Genomic DNA, 25959 nt, shown 5'->3' with positions numbered 1-25959 from the left:
CTTCCTCTCATTAATCTTCCCTGACAACGTTTTCCCCAAGTAATGGGCCTGTATTGTTCTCTAGGACATGATACTTATATGTGGTATACAGTAGACACTCAATAAATATGAATTGAGTGAATGAATAAATGATTGGAAAATTGATATTGGTTAATTCTTAGAGAAGCTGGAAATCCTTATGAAAAACATTTGTATTTTAAGACTTATTCCTATCAATCCTTTCCAACAAGTTAAGGACTGTGTAGCACATAAAGTAAAATGTACATTCCATTAAACTATCATTTTAATAGTTACTTTTTATAATTTGTATTTTATTTAAAAATAGAAGTAATTATATTGCTATCACTCATCATTAAGCCTAATTTTAGGTGGAGGAATTTTAGGGGGAGTATTACAAGGTTTACCTTAATATACTTCAGGGTAATAAATTATAAAATGTGGCACAGATGTCTCTTCAAAACCAAAAATGAGGATATTATTGATGTTTCAGGTAGTCTGGAAGAGTCAGTTTTCTTAATGATAATCAAGCGGTACTATAAACCCAAGTCCCTTTCAGAAAAAAATAAGAAATAGTTTCATGCTATGAAATCATATCAAAACTTGCATCCATTTAACTCCGTTCCTATTTTCTTTATGAGGAATTGAGGAACAGAGAGCTTGAAAGATTTACTCAGGGGACAAGTCAATAGGGGTCTCAGGGCCACAACATGAGTCCTTACAATTCGAAGCACTCACGTTTTCCATTTTAAGTTATTTCCTCTCCGAATGAAATTAGGAAGCATTTCCAAAGGACTGAAAAGCAATCATTAATTCCTAATATGTCTTGACTATGTCTACTTCTCCCTACCTCTGGCAGTCACCACAGTCTAAGATATTCCTCACCTGACTTTATGTTCCAAACTTCTCCCTGGTCTTTCTGCTCCCACTGTTGTCTCTACCACAAATGGTACCACAATTGGGTGGAAGCACCCAATACCACGGAGTTTTCACATGGCAGCCACTATTCTTTCTAAAATCTAAGTTTGGTGATATGAATGTCTTGCTGAAACCTTTAAAATTCTTCCCATTATTTTTGGAATAACAATCAAAATCCTTAACCTGACTTTGAAAGTCTGAATTATTCATCGCTCCACTCCCTACACAACTCTGAACTAACTTTGCACAAATCTTCATTGATCCATTCACAGGAGTCTCTTAGATTTCTCAAAGTTCAGTCTTGCTGCCTCAGAATGTAAAGGAATTCCCTTCTATCTGAAATGCTTTTTTGTCACTTAATTGTTTCCTAATTGTTTTCTTCGCCTAGTTTGGTTCCATTTATTTTTGTATGGTCTTTGCTTAAATATCATTGCTCAAAAAAGCTTTTTTTGCCCATTCAAAACTTTGGTTAGGCTCCTTGTATTTTCTTTCATAGTATTTATCACTCCTAATTATATTTTTACTGTCATCTCCCTAAAGGTAAACATCAGGGCTGTTTTGTTCTCTGATACAATTCCTAGCACCTTTTAAGTGCCAGACTAGATAAGTATATATTGAATTAACTGATGGTTTTCATATTAGCATGAAGGATTACCAGATGCCTGGCTAGTTTACTGACTCAGATTCTCTGGGCACAGGGCCCTCCTTAAAATAAGTGATTCTGATGTGCTGCTTAGTTTGTGGAAACACTCAGCTAAGCAATGTTTCCAACAGTCACAACATGTGACCAAATTCAATCTCTTTAGAGAAGAGTAAGTGTAAAAATTATCCAGGTAGCCTCTATAAATGTGTAAAGATTTAATAGTCTGTGTTTACATGATGTAAAAATGAATAAGATAGAACTGATTTACCTAAGACAGAACTGTAAATCAGTTGATCACAAAGTAGTACATCAGATAGATTTATAATCAAACTTCAAGACACTGAAATATATTTTTTCATATATATTGAGATGTGACCTTTAGTTCTATTAGAAAGTATAAAGTAAAAGACTAGAGTTTTAGGACCCCAACTTGCATTAAGTCTTAGTAGATGAGAGGGGTAAAAGAAGGAAATTTCTGGAATCATGAAAGACTGTGGCTGCCTCAGGCACTAGAGTTAGAATGCATGAGAAGTTAGTTTGTAAAGGGCATTGTAAGCCAAGCCAAAAAACCTAACATGTAAAAATTTTAATCAATATAGTAACATTTACAAAGACAAAGACACTGTCTTGTAGGAGTCTGATGAACAAATATATCTCTTAGCTGATTTCAAGAACTTAATTGTTTTTTCCTGCCAACTCTGACACAAGTTACCATCTAAACTGAAAACATTATGTTTGACAATGAGAACATTGTTTATTACTATATATATATATATATATATATATATATATATATATATATATATGAAACTGAAAGCTTCAGTTTTCTAAATTCTCTGAAATGTCACATTGGAATTTAAATTGATATTTAAAGACATTTATCAAAAGCATGTGTTGTATTCAAAATTATAATTTATTTTCTATGGACTGCTATATCTAGCTATGGGAAATGCACATTTGGTATCATTGACATAAAAATGTATCAAAATTGCTAACTGGAAAATATTCTATAAATAATAGAGTGGGAATCCTCTAATTCAATAGTTCTCAGCTCCAGGCCATACTTTAAAATACCCAGGAAGTGTTTTAATTAATTGATACTAGGCACTCAGTCTATGTTTCTTGTGTTCATTAGAGTTACCTTATTAGTTTAAGAGACTAACAATAAATAATTAAATCTGTACCAACTAATCTGCTAACATCAGGGGGGAGAGAAAGATATCAGAAAGGAAGTTTAATATTGGCTGGAACCTAAGTTTTTTCTAAAAGCACACTTCCTATTGTACATTCTTAGCCTGCTTCTTTCCGATGATGAAAAGAGATGCTTAAGATACCTCCATGATAATGTTTGAATTTCTTGTCCTTATCTTTTAGAAAGATTTGTGATTATTGCAAGTATTATTAAAAAATTATTTTGTATACCATATTTTACTCTAGACATATTCATTGTTGGATTAATCTTTAATATTTTTCTTTTTCTTTATATTTGCTGTGCATAACTTAGTATTACAATAGGAAAAAAAGAGGAGTATTGTCTGAATGAATTTGTTTCTGTGAGTACCATGAAGTTCAAGCTTGCCAGACATTCATGGTTCTGCCTTGATGTGATATGTGAGCAGATTTCTATGTGATGGATTAATATTCACCCCTGAAGAACAGAATCTAGAGAAGCTTTCCTACCCAACTGACCTGCATTCTAAAAGCTATTACAATTTACATTTAATCCTTTGAGCTTTATCTCCCACCAAAATTGCAAGCAGTTTTCCTGTCTCTGGCAGTGCTTGGGCATATTAATTAGAATATTTAAAAGCCTTAAAAGCCACCGTTGTCATGGCAGACACGTATTTCTAGGTATAGAAAGAAAGCACGCAATGAGTCAGGAAGTTTATTTAAATTCTAAGTGATAATTGAGAGCTATATACTTATATGTAAATATAATAAAAATATTATATAAATAATGTAATATTGTAAATATATATAGATATGAATATATATATATATAAAGTGTATATTTCTATACACTTCAGCTCTTGATTTTGCTCTTATGCCTAATGAGAATAATAACTTTGGTTATACTTAATTCACAGAGTTACAGTAAGATACAGTACTCTGCACTTACACAGTAATATTGAATACTATGGTAATGTCAGCCCCAATTCACTTGGCATCCACTCATTCACAAAATATTTCCTGAAGATATACCATGTGGGTATATTGTAATAATTAAAATCTTGGCTTGAAGTCAAACCTTGCTACCTCTTCCTAGTTATCTGAACTTTTGAAATTAATTTGGTCTTTCCAGTACTCGCTTCAGCAGCACGTATACTGATTTTGTTTCTTCAGTTCTCAGTATTTTTTTTTCATCAGAAAAGTGGAAGGAATGGAAATATGTACCTCAAAGAATTATTGGGAGAATTTCATGGGGTAACGTGTTATTAAAGACTTAGCACTAAATAATGGATAGGAATTGAGGAATGACAGTACAGGAAGATGCTCATAACAGGTCTGATCCTTAGAAGAGCCTGTTTCCAGAGCTGGCCCTTGGGTGGCTTTAGGAAACTTGGCTTTGGAACATTCTGTAGACTGATTAGGTCTCTCTACCATCCTACCTAGGCTGTTTGTACCGACAATGTGATTTATGGTGAACATCCACTTTCATTCTGGGAATCTTAAATTTTGGTAGCTGTGGCTAGGCAGAGTGCCTGCATGACCCGCCCCCAATAGAACCTCAAACTCTGAGTTTTAAAGTGGCTTTCCTGTGCAGAGTAGTGTAAATTTCACTGGTGGAGGAATGAGTGTGCTAAGGGGGGCTCTTTGAGGAGCACATAGAAAGCCCATGGTGGGATTCCACCAGACTCTGCTAGATGTGTCTTTTCCCCCTTGCTCATCCTGTTGTGTTTCTTTTCTCTGAAATAACTCACAACCATGAGTATAATAGCCTCCAAGTCCCCTGAGTTCTAACAAATCAACAAATATGAGAGTGGACCTGGGACTCCCTAACCCAAATAGTAACAGTGATGAAGTTTTTTAGAATTATCTCCATTCACAGAAACATGACTAACGTGTTATTTGGAGAAAAGAAAGCGGGAGAGGTGGGGATTCTGAAGCTCTGTTGCCTAGATATCTATGGAATCACCCATATATGAAATAGAAGCTGAGCTGTAATTTCTTATGAGAGGTGAAAGTTACCAATGGACCTGAAAAATGATCAGTCTAATCCCAGGAGAGCTGGCTCAGTGGATCCCTGGGTTTGTTTTTGCTATGGTAGCTCAGGTGGCAAAAGGTAAAACAAGAAAAAGAAAAGAACAGATAAGGCTCCCAAATCCCCAAGATCATACTTTTTAAGGTGGAAAGGAGAAAGTATATTTTCAGGATGCCTACATTGCCTCTGTGTTTACCAGAATTAAGTTAGTATTAATTCGGACTAGAATTGTGAGGGATAAGAGCATATTATAATACCCACAGCAATCAGTAAGAAAATAACTCAAAAAATGGGGGAAAAATCAACGACAGAATTAAAATGATATATTAGGTATCTGCTTAATAATAAAAAATAACCTACCCTCTGGGAGATATGACTGAATGTAATTATTCTTCTAAGCCTTTGAAATTATGAAAATATTAATGTAAAAATGGAATTATATGAATACAATTTAAGTTAAAATTCAAGTATAATATATATGGACAATATAAAATAATTCAGCAGTGTTTTCAACATTCAAATCACTTTCAGATAAAATATAAATTTATATCCATTCATACCATATATGTAAATTAAGAATATTGAATTTTCTATTTAAAAAATAAAACTGTGATTTTATAAACATGAGAATAGACCTTAACAACAGGTTCTATATTTGTGAATAAGGACTTTCAAATCAGATACTATTAGAGCATTTATAATTGGCTAAAATAAATTTGTCCCATTCTACTGATTTTTCTAGAAAAAGATGTACCTCTTCTTTCACAATAAACAAACACTTAAAATGTGTGTATATCTGATTTATTTTTAAATATTTGTAATAGTTTCATGAAGTTAATATTCCAGTATTAAAATTTTTCTTGACCTTAGGCTCTTTGCCAAATGATTAATCATATGGAAGCACCCTTGCCACTAAAAAACTGCTTTCAAAAAATCCAAAGAAATTTTTCATACTGAAAATAATAAAACCTTATGTACTTGTTATGAACTTGTATGTAAAGTTCATATTTTATGAATTAGACTGAAATAATCTGTCCGTATTTAAAATCAAAAAAATACTATATACTGGCTGCAACTCTTTAATAAATTGCATTAATGTTGAAACTCATCAAATTACCTCCAACAATTCATAGCATTTTTCACCTTTAAGACTTTTTGAGTACATTAACTACAATATAAATTGCCCTTTTGAGCTATCACTACATGAACATTCATGACTTGAACTCCATGAGGCAGGATAATTTGGGACTGGTGTGAGTAGAGTGGTATGCGTGAAGATACACTCTGGTTCAGACTCGTAATGAAACACCATTCAGAATGTGACAATTTCTTCCCTTACGAATCATGCAATTTCCAGTGTCATCCTTCAGGAGGATGACACTGCTCAGTTGGATTATCACTCATGCAGCTTTCTGCCAAAAAAAGATTGGTTCTTGAGAGTTGTAAAGTTCAAGAGGCTGAACAAAATATAAAAGAGGAAGAGAGGAGAAAGGAAAAGTTTTAGAGTGTTTATGAAACCCTCTTTAGGCTGTTCGGATGTAGTCAGAGTGACAACTATATATTCCCCTGTGGCTCGAGATGGAAGATGACTTTTTAGTGGTCACTAGAAAATGCATGCATGGATAGGCTGAAATGCTTCTCCTTCGTGCCGTGATTATTAATTTTTTAACTTGTCTTAATTTTTTTATTTTTAACAGTAAACAGAGATTGTTGAACTTATATTTGTATCAAATAGGTTAATTAATGGAACCCATGTTTGAAATCTTTAGAATCTAGTAAGACTTTAAAATACCAAACAGATAAAGCAGATAAGGCCAGACACAGAGAGAAATTTGTAGCTTTTTAATACTTACATTAATAAAGAAATTATATTAAATCAATAACCTAAAATTCTCTATTTAGAAATAAAAAACAAAAGAGAAAATTCAGCCTAGAGCATACAGAAGAATTAAACATAAAAGACTAAAGTGGAAATCAATGAAAAAGAAGACAAATTAATGAAACCAATATTTGGTACTCTGAATGATCAACACAATTTGCAAACCTTTATCTGTATTGTACAAGACACATGTTAACAAGATCAGGAACAAAAGAGTCAAGTTCCTATCATTTTTAAGAGTTTTGTATTTCAAAAGGTAGGGTCAATCAACCCCATACAGGATGTGCCAGTGGAACAGAAGGAAACTAAACAGAAATAAAAAGAAGGATATTTAGATCAATAGTAGGTCCTTGTGAGCACGCTTTTTCTGTCCCTGGAGTAACAGTGGAGTTCTATAGCAAAACTGATAGCCACTCAGAGGAAACTTACCAGTACATTTTGCATTTGCCACTAATTTAGTTAAGATTATATTTGAATACATTTTAGGCATATGTTTGGACATATTTCTTGTCTTCAGTAAGAAATTGTTGGAAAAAAAGAGTTATAAAAAAAATCTGATTCAGTTTGCCAGACAATTCAATCAATATATTATTGGTATTCCTATTGATATTGCATTGTTGGTGCTTTCTTTTACTCTCTGAGGAAGGAAACTCAACTTGAAGTTAAGTTGTAAAGAACATTAAATCATGATCTCTTTAAGTTATCCAGCAAGGGTTTCCAAGAGAAGAGAATGATAAACTGTGTAATTTGAAACAACTTAGACAATCAAGAAGCAAAAAACTTAAAAAGTGTTAATAGAAAGCATTTAGGAACTTCAAAGCAACCATCCTGCTTAACTTGGAAACCTTCTGTTTAATGTTTGTTTTTTTTGTTTTGTTTTGTTTTGTTTTCCCTTTCCAACGGAGGTTAAAGACATCTATTAACTGGAAGGAGGTAATTAATTTCTACATTCAGATCTGGGTCCCCATGAAGGTCCAGACTCCTCTCCAGAATCCTTGCAGTAGCCAAATGATAGAGAAAGAATATGGGTAAAATTAAAGACTTACTAATTTTTTTCCAGAGTTCTCTAAAGTTTTATATTTAAATTTGTTTCATTGTTCAATGTGTTATTGTGTACAACAATAGTACAATAATAGTAACACCCTCTGTTATATACTGGATAAATGGAAGGACATTGCTGAGAAAAAGAGGGGAAGCCACAAACTACTTGAATTTTACACTCAGGATCGTAATGGACTCAAAATCCAAAGTTCTTATCAGCTACAGGGAACATACTTTTCAAATTTATAGACACCTCTGATTTCACTAATTGAAAGTGCCCTTGCCACCAGAGAAAAAGCAAGGATAGTCCAAGGCTTGATGAAGATTGTGAGCAACTCAAGTGCAGGCTTAATATTATGTTGACTTTTTTTTAATGAATGACAACTTTATTTTTTATACTTAAAGGCTGATGAAAAACCATTACTAATCCTATTAAAGAAAATCGAACATCTCAGTCAGAAAGAATAACTATATTTATTCATTACCATTTGAGTTTTCTACAACACAATTTGAAAACACCCAGCATGCATGTTTAATCTCAGTACAATGGATTCAAGATCAAGTATACATGTTAAAGTATTAAGGCTAGATTATAAATTATCATAGTCATCATCTTCATCTTTTCGTTTTCTTTTCAATGCATTTGATGATTCATTGGCAGTATTTTGTGATGACACCATGTTAGTGGTAAAAAGAATGTTTTTGGGCCCAATTAATGATGCATTCATCAGAACATTCTGAACTGTGGATGTTGCAGGAATTGATGCTCTTAAAGTTGGGGACTGTGAAGTGGACATCTCTACTGTGAAACTTTGTCTTGTGAGAGACATTGGAATCCCTACTTCAGTTGACACAGAAGACATGGTTTGTGCGGTTGGCGCATCAACTGCTAATAACTGAACCAACACTTGACCAAGGAACTGTTATTCTTCCCACAGAAGTAGATGCCTTTTTTTGTAAAGACTTAAGTCTATAGTTTATAGCAATCAGGTAATATCTATCAGGTGACAACCTGGGGCTTGGATATGGCAAAGGAATTTGCTTTCTTTTTTTTCAATATCTAATATAAAAAAAAAAACTCTTGAGGGAGAAGAGGTAAAAGTCATAATATTCAAATATTGCTTGACTGAATGAGAAAGTAGATGAGTATGTAAATGAATATTGGATCATTTTAGGGAACATGATTTTATTTTCTCTTGATTTACATTCAGATCATTTTTAACAAAATCTTGAAATTTATCTTCCTCTAATCTTACCTCATTAGCTTTAAGTAAGCACACCACTTTAAGTACATATGTGCAGATATAGTGCATGTATATTTCTAATAAGCATGCCTCATGATTATATTTCTTTTTTTTTCTTGTTTTACTTTTTGAAAATATTTATTTATTTTGAAAGAGACAGAGGCACATGCATGAGTGGGGAGGGGCAGAGAGCTAAGAAGAGAGAGAAAATCCCAAGCAGATCATTGGGCTGACAGCACAGAACCCAATGTAGGGCTCGAACTCATGAACTGTGAGATAATAACCTTGGCAGAAATCAAGAGTTGGATGCTTAACTGACTGTGCCACTCAGGTGCCCAACTTCATAGTTATTTTTCTAGACACACATTTGCCCATTTTTATTGTATTAGATATCCAGATGAAAATGAAAACTTCTTTTTGAATGTTCAAAAACTACCAAATTCAAGCATCTGCTTGGATTGTTCAACAGTATTTAACTTTGGGACTTAATCATTGGCTCAGATTTCTATATTTAATATCTTTGACTCACTCAACTTTGTGAGTAAGTTTCTTAAGCCAGCCGGGGGCACATTTTTGCATTGAGATGGTCTTTTATACTTGGCACCTTCCAAATATCACAAAATTGGCTGCTATTGATAAGGAAAAAAAGAGCCTAATCATTTAAAATATCCATTCATGTGATCCATTACATGCTCAATTGGGAATTCTGTGGGCACTTTAGTTAAGGTTAATAGATCTGACTCCTTATTTCTGGTTCCTAAAATAAATCTGCAAGTCAGATCCACAGTCATTAAATTTAAGTTAATCAAAATCCAAAAATCAAAAAGTTCTAAAACCAAATTAAGAAATAAAAGTCATAGCAAATGTGACCTCAACTGACGTGTGGTTATTAGTTTGAATAGTTGTATTTGAGCACATGTGTTTGATTATGGGAAACTTCCACAGATTCCACAGAGTGTGTTTCATAATATATGCATATACAATCTATCATCTTCATAAAATTATAAAGCAAATTCTAAATTCTAAAATACAACTAGTGTCAAGAGTTTTCTGTGGATCATATAACAGCTCCTATTTTGCTTTCTGTTTCCAAGGAAAGACGCATTTTGATGAACCTGGAAGCTTAACCATAGCTTTGGATTCCATAGTGTGGATTTATGATTGAATTTTTACATCAGATCTGGTGTTTTAGGATTATATGAACAGGGTTTGAAATATATGAATAGAGACAAGATTGACCAAAAATTTGTAGTTTTTATTTCTCTAAAAGCCAAATGGGAGAATCTGCAGCTAAGATAAACTTTCCAGGAGACTGGATAGTGTGTGGGAGATAGAGGAGCTCCCTTTGCTTATAAGCCTGATCTCAGCTTCACCCAAGGTCATCGTATTTAAGCTAAAATTTATCCAAGCCTCCAACATCTTCATGCATACGTGACCTTTATACCCAGATACCTTGATCTCTAAACTCTCCTTTGTTTAATTCATATGTATTAGGCCTTTCTAACACTTGCATTGTAAGAAGGTAGAGTGGGAGGAAGAAAGAATCCCCATCACTGGGGCTGTAAACTCTTAAGTAACTACATATTCAGCAGGATAGATCTGATCCAATCTCATTGCAGGACCTAGGAAAAGGAGCAGCTGGATCTTTTCATCTGATCTAGAGTGCTCATAGGAGCCCCAACTGAGCATCACATTGGATCAATTGATCAGATGTATATATATTTTTACTTCCCTGTTCTGTTTTTGTCTTATCAATCTTGTCTTATTTAGAAATTTGGAGGGAACCAAGAGTAAAAAATCCCTGTCAGTACCACCATGTGCTCATAGCACATGGACAGCAAGAACTTCTTACTCAGTTAACATAGTCAAAGATTCTAAATACCAAGTAGCCATGTGCCTCTCTTTCCACTATGTGTTTTTTTTTCCCCAGTAAAACCTGTCTAGTTTCAGAATATATACTATATCTTATTAGACCTGTGTAGGTTTATTAAATCAAAACAAGACATTTAGCCCTTTTTGTATTCTTCCATGAATCATAATTTAGTTATATATATTTGTGTATATATGTGTGTGTGTATATATATATATATACAATTAATAAATGAATCTACATAACTACATATATAAATTTAATTAATAAAAATACCATTTATCATTTACCTATATTTTCAAATAAACGCTAACTTTCCAAGAGATCAAATTTGGAATTAATTCTGCTCCTTTATAAAACTTTTTTTTTCTTTGTTAAAGAAATGCCTACAGCATTATTTTAGGAACCACACAGAGCTTTAGTACAATTACTTCATAGTTACACTTACTTTTGTAACAGTATTACCAGTTTTAATTATTCATATTGTGATTCACTCATTAATTTTGATGAAAAATTAACTTTCCTACAAGGTGAAAAATTTGTCCACATTAAGAATATACCTAAGAAGACTTAAGATATTTCCAAATTAGGCCAATACTAATACTTCTGTAGTAATTGTGTGAGCATTCTCCTTATGAACCATCTAAATGCAATAATAGATAATTCTTAATTATTGCCAGTCAGAATTTCTCTTGCTTCTGCTTTGGGAATTCTTACCACGAAAGAGATAACCAGGAACCTACCTACCACCTTTAAAAAAAATAGGGTCCTTACTTCTCATTCACTGAAGTCCCTGCCAGAAACTGTGGGAACAGCCTTGCTAGTAGGCCAAAGTCTGGACTTATCCATCCAACTTCTTCCTTTCTTGCACTTATCTCTGCCAGTCTTAGGAGGTTCTTCAGACTACATTTGCCGATGTAAGATACAACCTGTATGGGTTACATTTGATATTATTTCCCTCAGCTCTTCATGTGAATCTGTAGATACAATAAATTCAGGATAGAGAAGACAGTTCATCTAATTCTCTACACAAAGTACATTTGAATCTTAGATCTTATCCAACTATAAATCCTAAAGCATTCACATACATGGATATGAAAAACATAAATCCTATCTACAATGACATTGAGATGTGACTTTAAGGCATTATATTGAGCTCATATGCCAAAATTATAACAATTCCCATTCCAGTCACTGTTCTAAGTTTTTACACATAATTACCATATTTAATATTCACAACAGAACTTTATGAAAGATACCAATATAGCCAGATGAGAAAACTAAAGAACAAAGAATTTAAGTAACTCATTCAACTTGTAGTTAATTAAGTGTCACAACCAGGACTTAAAACAGCATTATAGTTCTAGAATGTGTGCTTTTCATCGCTGCACTATACAAACTTATAATATGTATAAATTGTTTTTATAACAAAAATATAATGAATAATGTTTTCATACCCAAAAATATAATTTCAGCTCTACACCTTCCAGAAACTACGGTAGGATTATGTTTTTTTGGCACCAGTGCTTTGTGCTTCCATGTAGTCCAGGTAAATAAGTTCTGTGTATTATTTCAGGCCTAATATTTAATTGCCTATGTGAGACTCTGACAAAGAGAGGGAAGCACTCAATTTAGTGGATACTCCATCTGTCTATATTCCTTAGTAACTGCAGTGAGTTGAGATTCCTGTCAATCTGTGAGGAAATATAATTATACAAAAATTAAAATTGCATTGTTTTAAGGCACACACATTTGGGAATTGCCTGTTAACAACAGTAAAATCTAAATACATTACATGTTTCTGATATGAGTATAACAAAAGAAATATAAACAAAACATGATAAGCAAAAAATGTTAATCATTCTAGAACTCTTGTCATAAGAATTGACAGATATTTTTATCATACATAATTTTATACTTATTTCATAATTTCATGTGCCTTAGTAACTTGGTAGTAAATGATTTCTTGCTTTGATCACCATGTTGAATAAAAATTAAATGTAAAATGGCAAAAGACTAAGAACTGAAATAGGTAAATGATTTACTGTCACAAGACTATCTCACTTAAAACACAATAATTTTTTTTTACTGTAATGATACAACTTAATTCATCAACAAATATGTATTAGCCACTCAATATATGTTCATTATTGCTGAACTAAGAATTAGGACAGATTAAAAAATAATTTTTAGAAAAGTGGCTAGAGATCCATAAGATTTTCAAATCATATTTTATAAACAAATGTTAGATATGATGCATCTAAGATTGAAACAACAGTTTCTAGAGCAAAGAAATATATCAATAGTAACTCAGTATACCATTGTCTTTTCAAATCTTCTTTTATCTACTAGTTTAAAAATTTTTAAATGCAATATGTATTTGTTTAATTTTAAAATGTTACCTTTAGAGGAAGATGGGGGCAGAGTAGGAGGGCTCACCTTTTTCTTATGAATACAACTAGACAACTATCAAATCATCCTAAATACACCAGAACTAAACAAAATGAGAAGAAAGAGGAATTTATCCCAAATGAAAGAATAAGAAAGGGCATGGCCAGAGATCTAAGTGAAACAGGTAGAAGTAATATGGCTGATAGAGAATTTAAAGCAATGATCCAAAGAATACTCACTGAACTTGAGAAAAGAATTGAGACATCAGTGAGAAACTTACCTCAGAGATAAAAATGTTAAAAAAAATCATTCAAAGAAGAATAGTGCAATAAATGGAATTATAAACATGCTTGATGCAATGAACAGCAGGCTGGAAGAAGCAAAAGAATGAATTAATAACCTAGAAAAGAAAGTAATGGAAAGCAATGAAGTTGACAAAAAGAAAGAAGGAAGAATTATGCAAAATAAGAATAGATTTAGGGAACTCAGTGACTCCATCAAACATAATAACATCTGTATTATAGGAGTCCCAGAAAAAGAAGAAAGAGAAAAGGGGAAAGAAAATTTATTTGAAGAAATAATAGTTAAACTTCCCTAATCTGGGTAAGGAGACAGACATCCAGATCCAGAAGGCACAGAGAACTCCCATCAAAATCAACAAAGCAGGCCAACATGAACACATACTGTAATTAAATTCGCAAAATATAATGATAAAGAAAAATCTTAAAAGTAGCTAGACAAAAAAGTCATTAACTTACCAGGGAAAATTCATAAAGCTATCAGGAGATTTTTCAACAGAAACTTGGCAAGCCAGAAAAGAGTAGCATGATATATTCGAAGTGCTGAATGTGAAGAATCTGCATCTAAGACTACTCTATCCAGCAAGGCTATCATTCAGAATAAAAGGAGAGATAAAGAGTTTCTCAGACAAAAACTAAACCAGCTCTACAAGAAATATTAAAGGGGAAATTTGATTGGAAAGGAGAGACCAAAAGTGACAGTATAAAGGCAGAAAAACAAAGCAAGAAAAATGAGTATTTCTGTAAAAAATCAGCTAAGGAACTCACACACACACACACACACACACACACACACACAATATTATAACATATACCTAAAACATAGGGAGAAGAGGAGACAAAAATGGGTTCAAACTTAAACAACCATCAACTTAATATGGACTGCTATCTGCAGAAGAGGTTTTATACAAACCTAATGGTAACCATGTATCAAAAACCACTAATAAATATTCAAAGAATATAGAGAAAGAAGTCCAAATATATCCCTAAAGAAAAACAGCAAAACATGAAAGAGACAAAGACGATAAAGGATCAGAAAAGGTCTCTAGAAGCAACCACAGAACAAGTAATAAACTGGCAATGAATACATATCTATCAATAATTACTTTGAATGTAAATGGACAGTAAATAGAATGTTAATGGACTGAACATGCCAATCAAAAGACATAGAGTGTCAGAAGAGATAAAAAAATAAGAGACATCTATATGCTGAGACTCATTCTAGACCTAAAGACACCTGCAGATTGAAAATGAGGGGATCCAGAAACATTTATCATGCAAATACATGTCAAAAGAAAGCTGGAGTAGCAATACTTATATCAGACAAATTAGACTTTAAACAAAGACCAACAAGAGACAAAAAAGGGCACTGTATCATAACAAAAGGTACAATACAACAAGAAGATATAACAAATGTAAATGTTTATGCACTCAGCATGGGAGCACCCAAATATATATAAAACAATCACAAACATAAAGAAACTAATTGATAATAATACAGTAATAGTAGGGGACTTTAACACCCCATTACATCACTGGACAGATCATCTAAAGAGAAAATCAACAAGGAAACAATGACTTTGAATGACACACTAGACAAAATGGACTTAACAGATGTATTTAGAGCATTTCATCGTAAAATGGCAGAATACATATTCTTTTCAACTGCACATGGGAGATTTTCCAGGATAGATCACCTATTAGGCCACAAAACAGGCCTCAACAAATACAATACAATTGAAGTCATGCCATGAACCTTTTCTAACTACAATGCTATGATACTAGAAGTCAACCACAAGAAAAAGATCTGGAAGATCACAAATACATGGAGGAGGATAAGTAACATGCTACTAAAAAATAAATACATCAATGCAGAAATGAAAGCATAAATTAAAAATACATTAAAATGAAAACATAACCATCCCAAACCTCTGGGATACAGCAAAAGTAGTCCTAAGAGGGAAGTTCATAGCAATATAGACCTACCTCAAGATGCAAGAAAATCTTAAATAAACAACCTAACCTTATACCCAGAGAAGGTAGAAAAAGAACAACAGGTGAAGCTTAAAGCCAGCAAAAGAAGGTAAATAATAAAGATTAGGGTAGAGATAAAATGGCATGGAAACAAACAAACAAATGCAATAGAACAGATCAATGGAAAGAGGAGCTGGTTGTTGTTGTTTATTTATTTTAGAGCGAGAGAGAGCTCAAGTGTGAGAAGGAGGGAGAGAGAGAAAGAGAGAGAGAATTCCAAGCAGGATCTGTGCATAGACCCACATGGGGCTCAGGGCTCAAACTCAGAAAGAACGAGATTATGACCTGAGCTGAAATCAAGAGTTAGGTACTTAACTAACTGAGCCACCCAGGCAGCCCAAGGAGCTGATTATTTGAACAAATTAATAAAACTGATAAGTCTCTAGACAGACTTATCAAAGAGGAAAGAGAAAGGACTCAAATAAATATAATTACAAATGAGAGAGGAGAAACAATCAACACCACAAAAATACAATTATAAGAGAATATAATGCAAAACTATAGGCCAATAATTGGCCAAGTAGAATAAATAGATAAATTCCTTGAAACATGCAAATTACCAAACTAAAACAAGAATAAATAGAAAACTTGAACCGTCCAGTAAGCAGCAGAGAAATTGAATTAGTAATCAAAAACTTCCCAACAAACAAAAGTCCAGGGCTAGATGGCTTCATAGGCAAATTCTACCAAATATTTAAAGAAGAGTAAATTCCTATTCTTCTCAAAATTTTCCAAAAAATAGAAAAGAAAGAAAACATTCCAAATTCATTCTTTAAGGCCAGCATTACCCTGACACCAAAACCAGATAAAGACACCACAGAGAAAGAGACCTATTGGCCAGTATCTCTGATGAACATAGGTGCAAAAATCCTGAACAAAATGCTAGCAAACCAAATCCAACAACACATTAAAAAAAGCTATTCGCCAATATCAACTGAGATTTATTCCTGAGTTGCAAGTGTGGTTCAATATTCACAAATCAATCAATGTGATATCATTACATTAATAAAAGAAAGGATAAGAACCATATGATCATTTCAATAGATACAGAAAAAGCATTTGACAAAGTACAACACCCATTCATGATAAAAACCTTCAACAAAATAGGTTTAGAGGGAACATACTTCAACATAATAAAGTCTACATATGAAAAACCTACAGCTAATATCCTCAATGGAGAAAAACTGAGAGCTTTTCCTCTATGACCAGGAATAAGACAAGGATGTCCACTCTCACCACTGTTATTTAACATAGTACTGGAAGTCCTAGCCACAGCAGCCAGACAACAAAAAGAAATAAAGGCATCCAAATAGGCAAGGAAGAAGTAAAATGTTCACTATTTGCAGATGACATGATACTCTATATAGACAATCCAGAAGACTACACCAAAAACTACTAGAACTGATACACAAAAAGACCCTGAGTAGCCAAAGCAATCCTGAAAAAGAAAAACACAGCTGGAGACATCACAACTCTAGAGTTCAAGCTATATTACAAAGTTATAGTGATCAAAACAGTATGGTACTGGCACAAAAATAGACACACAGATCAATAGAACAGAACAGATAACCCAGAAATGAACCCACAACTATATGGTCAATTAATCTTTGCCAAAGCAGGAAAGAATACCCAGTGGGAAAAAGTCAGTATCTTCAACAAATGATGTTGAGAAAACTGGACAGCAACATGCAAAAGAATGAAACTGAACCACTTTCTTACACCATACACAAAAATAAACCTCAAATGGATAAAGACCTAAATATGAGACCTGAGAACATAAAATTCCTGAAGAAAGCACAGGGAGTAACTTCTTTGACATCAGTTATAACAACTATTTACTAGATATATATCCAGATGCAAGGAAAACAAAAGTAGAAATAAACTACTGGGGATACATCAAAACAAAATATTCTGCACAACGAAGGAAACAATCAACAAAACTAAAAGGCAACCTATGGAATGGGAGAAGATATTTGCACATGACCTATCTGATAAAGGGTTAATATCCAAAATACAAGAGAACTTATAAAACTCAACACCCAGGAGTTCCTGGGTGGCTCAGTCAGTTAAATGTCCTCCTGTTGATTTCAGCTCAGGTCATGATACTAGGGTTGTGGGATTGAACCCTGCTGAGTGTGGAGCCTGCTCAGGGTTCTCTCTCTCTCTCTTCCCCTCTGCCACTTTCCCCCACTTGTGTGAGCTCTTTCTCTTAAATAAACAAACAAACAAACAAACATAAATAATAAACTCAACACCCAAAAAGTGAGTTATCCAATTTAAAAATGGGCAAAAGACATGAATAGACATTTCTCCAAGAATATCATACAGATGGCCAACAGACACATGGAAAGATGATCAACATCTCTCATCATTAGGAAATACAAATCAAAACTACAATGAGATATCACCACACACCTGTCATGGTGGCTAAAATCAACAACACAAAAACAACAGGAGTGGCAAGGATGTGGAGAAAGGGGAACCCTCTTGCACTGTTGTTAGGAATGCAAACTGATGCAGCCACTCTAGAAAACAATACGGAGGTTCCTCAAAAAGTCAAAAATACAACTACCCTACAATCCAGCAATTGTACTGCTAGGTATTTACCCAAAGAATACAAAAATACTGATTTGAAGGGATACATGCACCCCGATGTTTATAGCAATATTATCAACAATACATAAATTATGAAAACAGCCCAACCGTCCATTGATTAATGAATGGATAAGGAAGATGTGGTATGCGTATACAATGGAATATTACTCAGCCACCCAAAATAATTAAATTTTGTCATTTACAATGATGTGGATGGCACTAGAGAGTATTATGCTAAGCAAAATAAGTCAGTCAGAAGAAGAAAAATACCATATGATTTCACTGATATGTGGAATTTAAGAAACATAACAAAGGAGCAAAAGGGGAAAAAAAGAGAGGCCAACCAGGAAACAGACGCAACTACAGAGAACAAATTGATGGTTATCAGGGGGGAAGTGGGTGGGGGGATAGGTTAAATAGGTTTGGGGGATTAAGGAGTGCGGTTGTTATGATGAGCACTGGGTGTTGTCTGGAATTGTTGAATCACTATACTGTGTGCCAGAAATTAATATTACACTGTATGTTAACTAACTGTGGAATTTAAATTAAAAACTTCTAAAAATAATGTTAGCTTTCTATAAATTATGGAACAGATAATTTTTCCATAATGAAATTAAAAAGATGGATTTCCACCCCTAAGAGTACTATCATTCACAAATGTCTATATTTTATCATTAAGGATTAATAATTAGAAATACATCAACATTCCTTTGGCTACTTAAACACTTACTTCATGGGAAAATATTTATGTAGAATTTTAAAAAATATGTTGGAAAAAGATAAATTTCCTCCTGACGTAGTTTCTGTAGTCCTATTTCTCACTTTCTGAGGGTATCTGTCACCTAACAGTTTTATTTCATTTTATTTTATTTTTACACTTATTCATTTTGAGAGACAGAGAGAGACAAAGCATGAGCAGGGAAGGGGCAGAGAGAGAGGGAGTCACAGAATTTGAAGCAGGTTCCAGGCTCCGAGCTGTCAGCACAGAGCCTGATGTGGGGCTCGAACTCACAAACTGTGAGATCGTGACCTGAGCTGAAGTCGGACACTTAACCAACTGAGCCACCCAGGCACCCCTATACCTAACAGTTTTAAAGACAGAGATCATTTAAGTCACTGGTAAAATTCTGGCCAACATAGTCATCCAAATAAGATAATAAGCTTAGTTTTCCAATAGAAAACTGTTGGCAAACAAACATATTTGTCAGGCTTTCCAATCTCACAGGGAAAACAATTACTGTGTTTGTTGTGCAAATAAGAATACCCCTCCAACTGACCCATAGCTCTTTGTCATTTAGAAGTAAAAGCTTTTTGTGTTATCAAAGCCAGTTTCTTAAATTCTTTTGTAACATTCTTAAAGACAATGAAATATATTCTTTTTCCTTTCTTGGAGAAAAACATATGGTAACAAGAGTAAAGTTGATGAAACTGGAATTAGTAGAATTAAAGAGGAGAGAAGATTGACTTGAAAGAAGTTATAGAAATGTGAATATTGAGCATCTGTTATTAGTGGAATTTAGAGCCATAGAAATGTATTAATCATTATATACTCATACAATGGAAAGAAAAATATTTATGAATAATTTAAAAACAAAGTTTGAGAAAGGTGAAAATCTTCCCAAGACCTCTTTTTGGAAAAGTTTAATTTTATTATTTTGTTGTTGTTGTTAATAGTAAATGGAAAGCCTCATTTCTTTTATGGTCTCTTTTCTTTCTCTAACCTAATTTCTTTTTGTACATATGCATTATAGGTAAAAAAAAAAAAGGGGGGGGAAAGGGTGGGTAGTGGGCTAAATCTGTGTTAAAAGGTACACTGAGGAACATTACAATTTTTCAAGAGTTTATTTGAGCATATACATCAATCTGAACCAGGCTGCACCAAATCAATGTGGTTAGGAACACTGTTGTGCCAGGAGGTAGGGGTAAGGTATAAGGGGTAAGGTCTTTTTATAAAGATACCAAAGCAAAGTAAAGCAATTATTTAATTGGTTATAGCTTAAGCACGTACTTTATTTTGGAGAGCCTAATTGGTTGTTTGTGATTGGTTGTTTGTAAATTTCACTTTCTCAAATTTTAGTGCATTGACTCTGGAGTAGTTTTGGTTTGCTTAGGTAGCCTATTAAGATTTTACAGCCACCGCAGTCTAATGGCCTCCTTGTTTAAATACTTTAACAATTGATATTTGCATTATAAACAGGTTGTTTATGGAGAAAAACAAGAGGGGAAAAATCATTCCACTATAGATCCTTTTCTCCAATCCTGAAAAAATTTATTTTGAAAATTGCTACTTGTATAATAAATGTGTCCATCCACTTCATCTGAATTTTCACATAACTAAATTTAAGAAATATTGTGGGCATACTTATGTATCAAATATTATAAAATAAAAATTTACAGATGAAACATCCAAAACACGTTGCTTCCCAACTGTGCTAGCCCCTTCAGGGAATAAAAGGGATGACGATGACTCCCAATTTCTACCTTAGAGGGGCGTCAGTAGTTTTGGACAGATAAAACATCCTAGATATTACCCAACCATGGACTAAAATGGGTTGCTCACTGAACAGTCATGTCCTCTTACAAGGCTCTCTTGGGTCATTCTGACACCGTTTCAAATATTCAAATAGTATATTATACTGATTAAAATAATTTGCTTTAGAGTCAAATCCAGACCTGGATTTAAGGACTAATAATAATACAACTTCCAGGATATATAAACTTGGACAAGTTACTTATTATCTTTAAATTTGAGTTGCCCCATCTACAAAATGTAAATAATTACAGTACTCATTTTATGGGAGTTTTGCAGAATAAAATATAATAATTATGAGAATGTTTAGTTCAGAGCCTCACACATAGTAAATATTCAAATAACTGTTCATTTTTGTTGTCATAATTAATAACAGGATGCCTCTTTTATTCAGTGCTGGAATGGATTCCATTCCATATGAGCCTGTACTGTTTATGAGGAGAAATAGATATATGTATATTGGATCACCAGAAATTGCATAATGGTTTAGACATCAATGCTTCACTCAGCAATGGCTCCTCAAGGAACAATTAACTAATTGTCTATTTTCAGTTTTCTTGTCCCAGAGATACTCTGTCACACTAGCCAGTGGTGATCAACCCATCAGATATATGGTAACTGGAAATCCTATATTTCCTGCTATTTGCTTCCTTTTTTTTTTTTCCCTCTGGCTTCTATAAGACCTTATTTCTTTTAATAAAATTTTTTTTAACATTTATTTATTTTTGAGACAGAGAGAGAGAGAGCATGAACAGGGGAGGGTCAGAGAAAGAGGGAGACACAGAATCTGAAACAGGTTCCAGGCTCTGAGCTGTCAGCACAGAGCCCGACGCGGGGCTCGAACCCACAGACCGCGAAATCATGACCTGAGCCGAAGTCGGAGGCTTAACCCACTGAGCCACCCAGGTGCCCCTATAAGACCTTATTTCTAATAAGAAATGAATCAGTTTGAGATAGTCACGGTCATGTTTATTCTACTTGTGTTATGTTTGAGGCAAAGCCTGAAATGTGATCATAATCAGCTGATTCCCAATTCTGTGTTTTCCCATCATGCAGTACTCACAATGAGAGGACAGAGTTGGATGATCAGGATGTGTCAGAAAGGCCAGTGATTCCAAGCGTTGGTGATTCTCAGTCATCTATCTCACTTATTGCCAAACTTTTCAGGGGAGCTGAATGCTATAGAAACAGCATTTATACTAAAAAATGCCAACTGTAACCACAACTGCTTTTCAGAAGGAATGGAAATAAAGAGAGCTCCCTATATTATGCAGCCATTATCAAAGATTATTAAATATAATTTGAGTATTACCAGAACATGCCCTGCATTACCAGAAAAGCCTGAGATCTAAGTAAATTAAGTTTTCTGTAATCACATTGTTTATCATCTTTTTCTCTTGAGATAGTTACCTGAAAGAGTCAAAGCTGTCAATTTGAGAGAGGCATTATCTAATTAGCTTGTGATCACTCAGACAATCAGACACTATAATACTTTTCTCTATATTCACTAGTTATGAGCTAAAATGGTCTACCTTTTTTTAAAAAAAATTTTTAAATGTTTATTTATTTTTAAGAGAGACAGAGACAGAATGCGAGTGGGTTAGGGGCAGAGAGAGAGGGAGACACAGAATCCAAAGCAGGCTCCAGGCTCCGAGCTGTCAGCACAGAGCCCGATGTGGGGCTCCAACTCACCGGCCGTGAGATCATGACCTGAGCCAAAGTCGGAGGCTCAACCGACTGAGTCACCCAGGTGCCCCTAAAATGGTCCACCTTTTATATCCATTATCTTAGTAAAATTTCAGGTATTTGCTTTCTTTTTATTTTCTTTCTTTTCTGAAGTAAAATATTTCTTATTATTTTAAAGAGCTATTTTGTGTTCATTTATGACTTTATAAAGAATACATATTGGGGGGTGCCTGGGTGACTCAGTCAATTAAGTGACCAACTCTTGATTTTGGTTCAGATCATGATTTCATAGTTGTGAGATCGTGCCCCAAGTTGGACTCTGCGCTGAGTGTGGACCCTACTTGGGATTTTCTCTCTCCCTCTCTCTCTCTGCCCTTCCCCTACTTATGCTGGCACTATCTCTCTCAAAATAAATAAATGAACATTAAAAAAAAAGGTGGGGCGCCTGGATGGCTCAGTTGGTTGATTGTCCAACTCTTGATTTCGGCTCAGGTCATGATCCCAGGATCGTGGGATCAAGCCCCGTGTCAGGCTTCACTCTGAGCGTGGAGCTCCCTCTCTCTCTCTCCCCAACTCATGCTATCTAAAAAATAATTTGTTTTTAATTTTTAAAAAGAATATATATTGGAAATTTGTATTTTTAGTTAAGTTGATAGTTAAAATATAGTTTTTCATCACCCAAATATTGTCTTTCTAATCTTCATTGTGCTACACAAAACTCCATTATCTTTAAAATATTTATGAAAATGCCATTAATTTAAAAATAAGTATTTCCCTGTAGTGTTTATAGAGAAAGATTCTTACAACTATTCTTCATATCAATCGCCCTTCTGCATGGAATCTATACATAGATACATATATCATATGTAGGCTTGCTTTTTTTCTATAATTCTAAGTCTATTACTTCTTCAAATTATGTTTAAGAAATATTCCTCAATATCAATGCAGCAGAGAGAATAAAAGGACTAAATGAAAACTGATTTACAATGGAATGGTCAAACTTAATCTAAAATATTGATAGGGAAATGAGAAATGTCCCCAGTTGAACAAAATGAACAAAACAGAGAGACCGCAGTTCAAAAATACATAATAATAGATTATTTGTAAGTCAGAAAAAGCCCCCCTCTCCCACTAGGGTCTCAAAACATCCAACTAGTACAGTTCAGAACACATAGCCTTCAATCCTTTTCCATATGTTAATTTATAGGAAACCTTGTTTGAAATGTTTCTTTCTTTCTTTCTTTTTTTAATTTTTAAATCTTTCTTTATTTTGGGGAGAGAGGGAGACAGAATACAAGGTGGGGAGGAACAGAGAGATAGGGAGACACAGAATCTGAAGCAGGCTCAGATGGGGGCTTGAACCCATGAACTGTAAGATCATAACCTGAGCCAAAGACGGACTTTTAACTGACTGAGCCACCCAGGTGCCCCTAAAATTTTTATTTCTAATATTTATCAAGGAAAATGTTGTTATTAACCTAACTCACATGAGTTTATTATTTTTTCTGCTTTTTGGCACTTCAGTGAAAAATCTAATCCCTTTATTCATATGGCAGCAAACAACTGAAAATCTTGCCTATATTTTACTTGCCTGAAGTAAAGAAAACTTTGTTAATCTTATCTCAAATCCACTAAATATAAGTGTTTTTATGGAGGATGCTTTTTCATCTATTAAAACTAAATAACTTTTACTATAACTAATGAGATCCAACTGTTTTTATTCCACAATATTCAAATGTTAATACTATCAATAAGGCATATATTAAATAAGACCCTATTTGATGGCTGGGAATAATTGAAGAACTTTATCTGGGTTCATTCATTTATTGGTTTATTTAAAAATATATACTGAAAGTCTACTATACACAGAATACTGTGGGAAAATATGGAGGTTGAAAATATAAATTAGACATATATCTTTGTATAATAAGCTAACAAATTAAGAAAATAATTCAAATATGTACACAGAGAAGGAACTAGAGTGACAACAGCAGGAAAAGCAATCCTTCCTGAGATGACCAGTGAGCATTTTAAATACAGTGGAAGTTTAGGAAGAATTTCACAAAGTGGAAGTAAAGGTTCCAGGTATACTAGGGAAAAATGCAGAAGTTTAAACATATAGACAGGAATGATTACAGTTTGTATAGGACATGGCAGAGGACATAGGTTATAAAAAAAAGAAACTAGCCTGTTAGATTTCTATAAAGACACGAAAGGGTCTTCACTGACTATGATGTATCTAAATGTGAATTTTGTTTTGTTTGTTTAAAATAATGTTCAGTTTTGATTAATTTTTTCAATATCAATACTGAGATATTTTTTCACCTTGAAAAATTTCAAGTATTATTTCTGGTATTTCCTGTAGTTTTCTGTAGCTGTTCCTCCTGAAAATCCTCTCAGATAAAATTGAAGCTTCTCCCTCTGTTCTTTAGTTCTGTTAACTTCCAAACTTGTCATCTCTTTATTTCTCTCTGATATGTTTTGTGCTACAAATTCATTTCCAAATTCTAGTAATTAATTTTCTCTTCAAGATTGTCTACTAGTCTATTACTTATTTTAGATATTGACATCTTTTTTTTCTGATATTTTGTTTCCATTTCTAGGATTTTCAAGAGGAAAAGATTATGTGTGCTTTGTCTTTACTGTCTTTACTAGAACCTGTCATTGACATTTAAAATAAATTGTAACGTGGTTCCAGCATAATACTCTTCCTATTTGGTCACTTCAAATGCTATAAAAGTCACCTGGTTTATCAAGTCACGATGAATTATTGCCCTGTCCTCTGATGTGTCACCAACTATCTCCCTCATCAGTTTTCCTTATACATTGATGAGCCATGTTCTTTTTTTAATATATGAGAAACATAACAACATACAATAAGCTGATTACATTACTTTTTCAGCATGCCTCTATCATGTTGAGGGTGACATTTTAAAAGGTGTAATAGCTATATGTCTTTATTGAGTTTGTATATAAAACTAAATTAGAAGGTAAAAAAATCCAGACATCCTTACAGAGATTTCTTTTTCTCCAAAATGATTAAATAATTATATGATAGACACTGAACTCAAAAGCAGAATTTAAAGAAAATGACATTCTATAAAACTTGCTTCAGTACAATCATATTCAGTGACTCATACTGTTGTGCCTTCTAACCTCTGCTCTTAAAAACAAGCCCTTAGAAGGTCACTGCAACCTTAAATGATGTTGATTTTCTTCGGATTATGCTGTAACTTGACAGGAGCCATAAGAAGGCCACATTGTAAATGATATATCTTGGTTACTAATGTCCTTTTATGCTGGCACTCAGACAGCTCTTGTCAAAACTCTTAGACCAGATAATGCTTTCCTACTCCTTTAAAGAATAATCTGAAAACACTACCCAGAGTGCAATAAAAGTCCCAGAATTGTTTTTCTGTAGATAGGTCGTGTCTTAGGGGAAAAAAAAGTTTTCTTTTTTACTCTTTTGGTACTATGGTATACACACACACACATGCACACATATATTATGTTAAGAAATTTAAATCTCATAATTTTTTTTTGGTTGAGGAGTTTTTATTTTTTTATTTGCTGGATTTTACTTATGAAATTTAAACTAACAAATACATATGTATGTGGTCCTAGTTTTCT

General features: G+C 33.6%; 1 protein-coding gene across 1 annotated transcript in view; it reads right to left on the bottom strand.

Annotated features, from left to right (window-relative positions):
- Positions 1-8270: 8270 nt before the first annotated feature.
- LOC122220751 (transcription initiation factor TFIID subunit 9-like) overlaps positions 8271-25959 on the bottom strand; it is a 63100-nt gene continuing 45411 nt past the window's right edge. Inside the window, 4 exon segments of the mRNA XM_042940411.1 lie at positions 8271-8568; positions 8570-8735; positions 8738-8760; positions 11569-11723. Of these exon segments, the coding sequence (XP_042796345.1) occupies positions 8271-8568; positions 8570-8735; positions 8738-8760; positions 11569-11723 (642 nt within the window).

Source organism: Panthera leo, chromosome B2, assembly GCF_018350215.1.
Source record: "Panthera leo isolate Ple1 chromosome B2, P.leo_Ple1_pat1.1, whole genome shotgun sequence".
Taxonomy (NCBI): domain Eukaryota; kingdom Metazoa; phylum Chordata; class Mammalia; order Carnivora; family Felidae; genus Panthera; species Panthera leo.
Note: the sequence above shows the minus strand (reverse complement) of the source record. Positions and strands in the feature narration are given on the sequence as shown.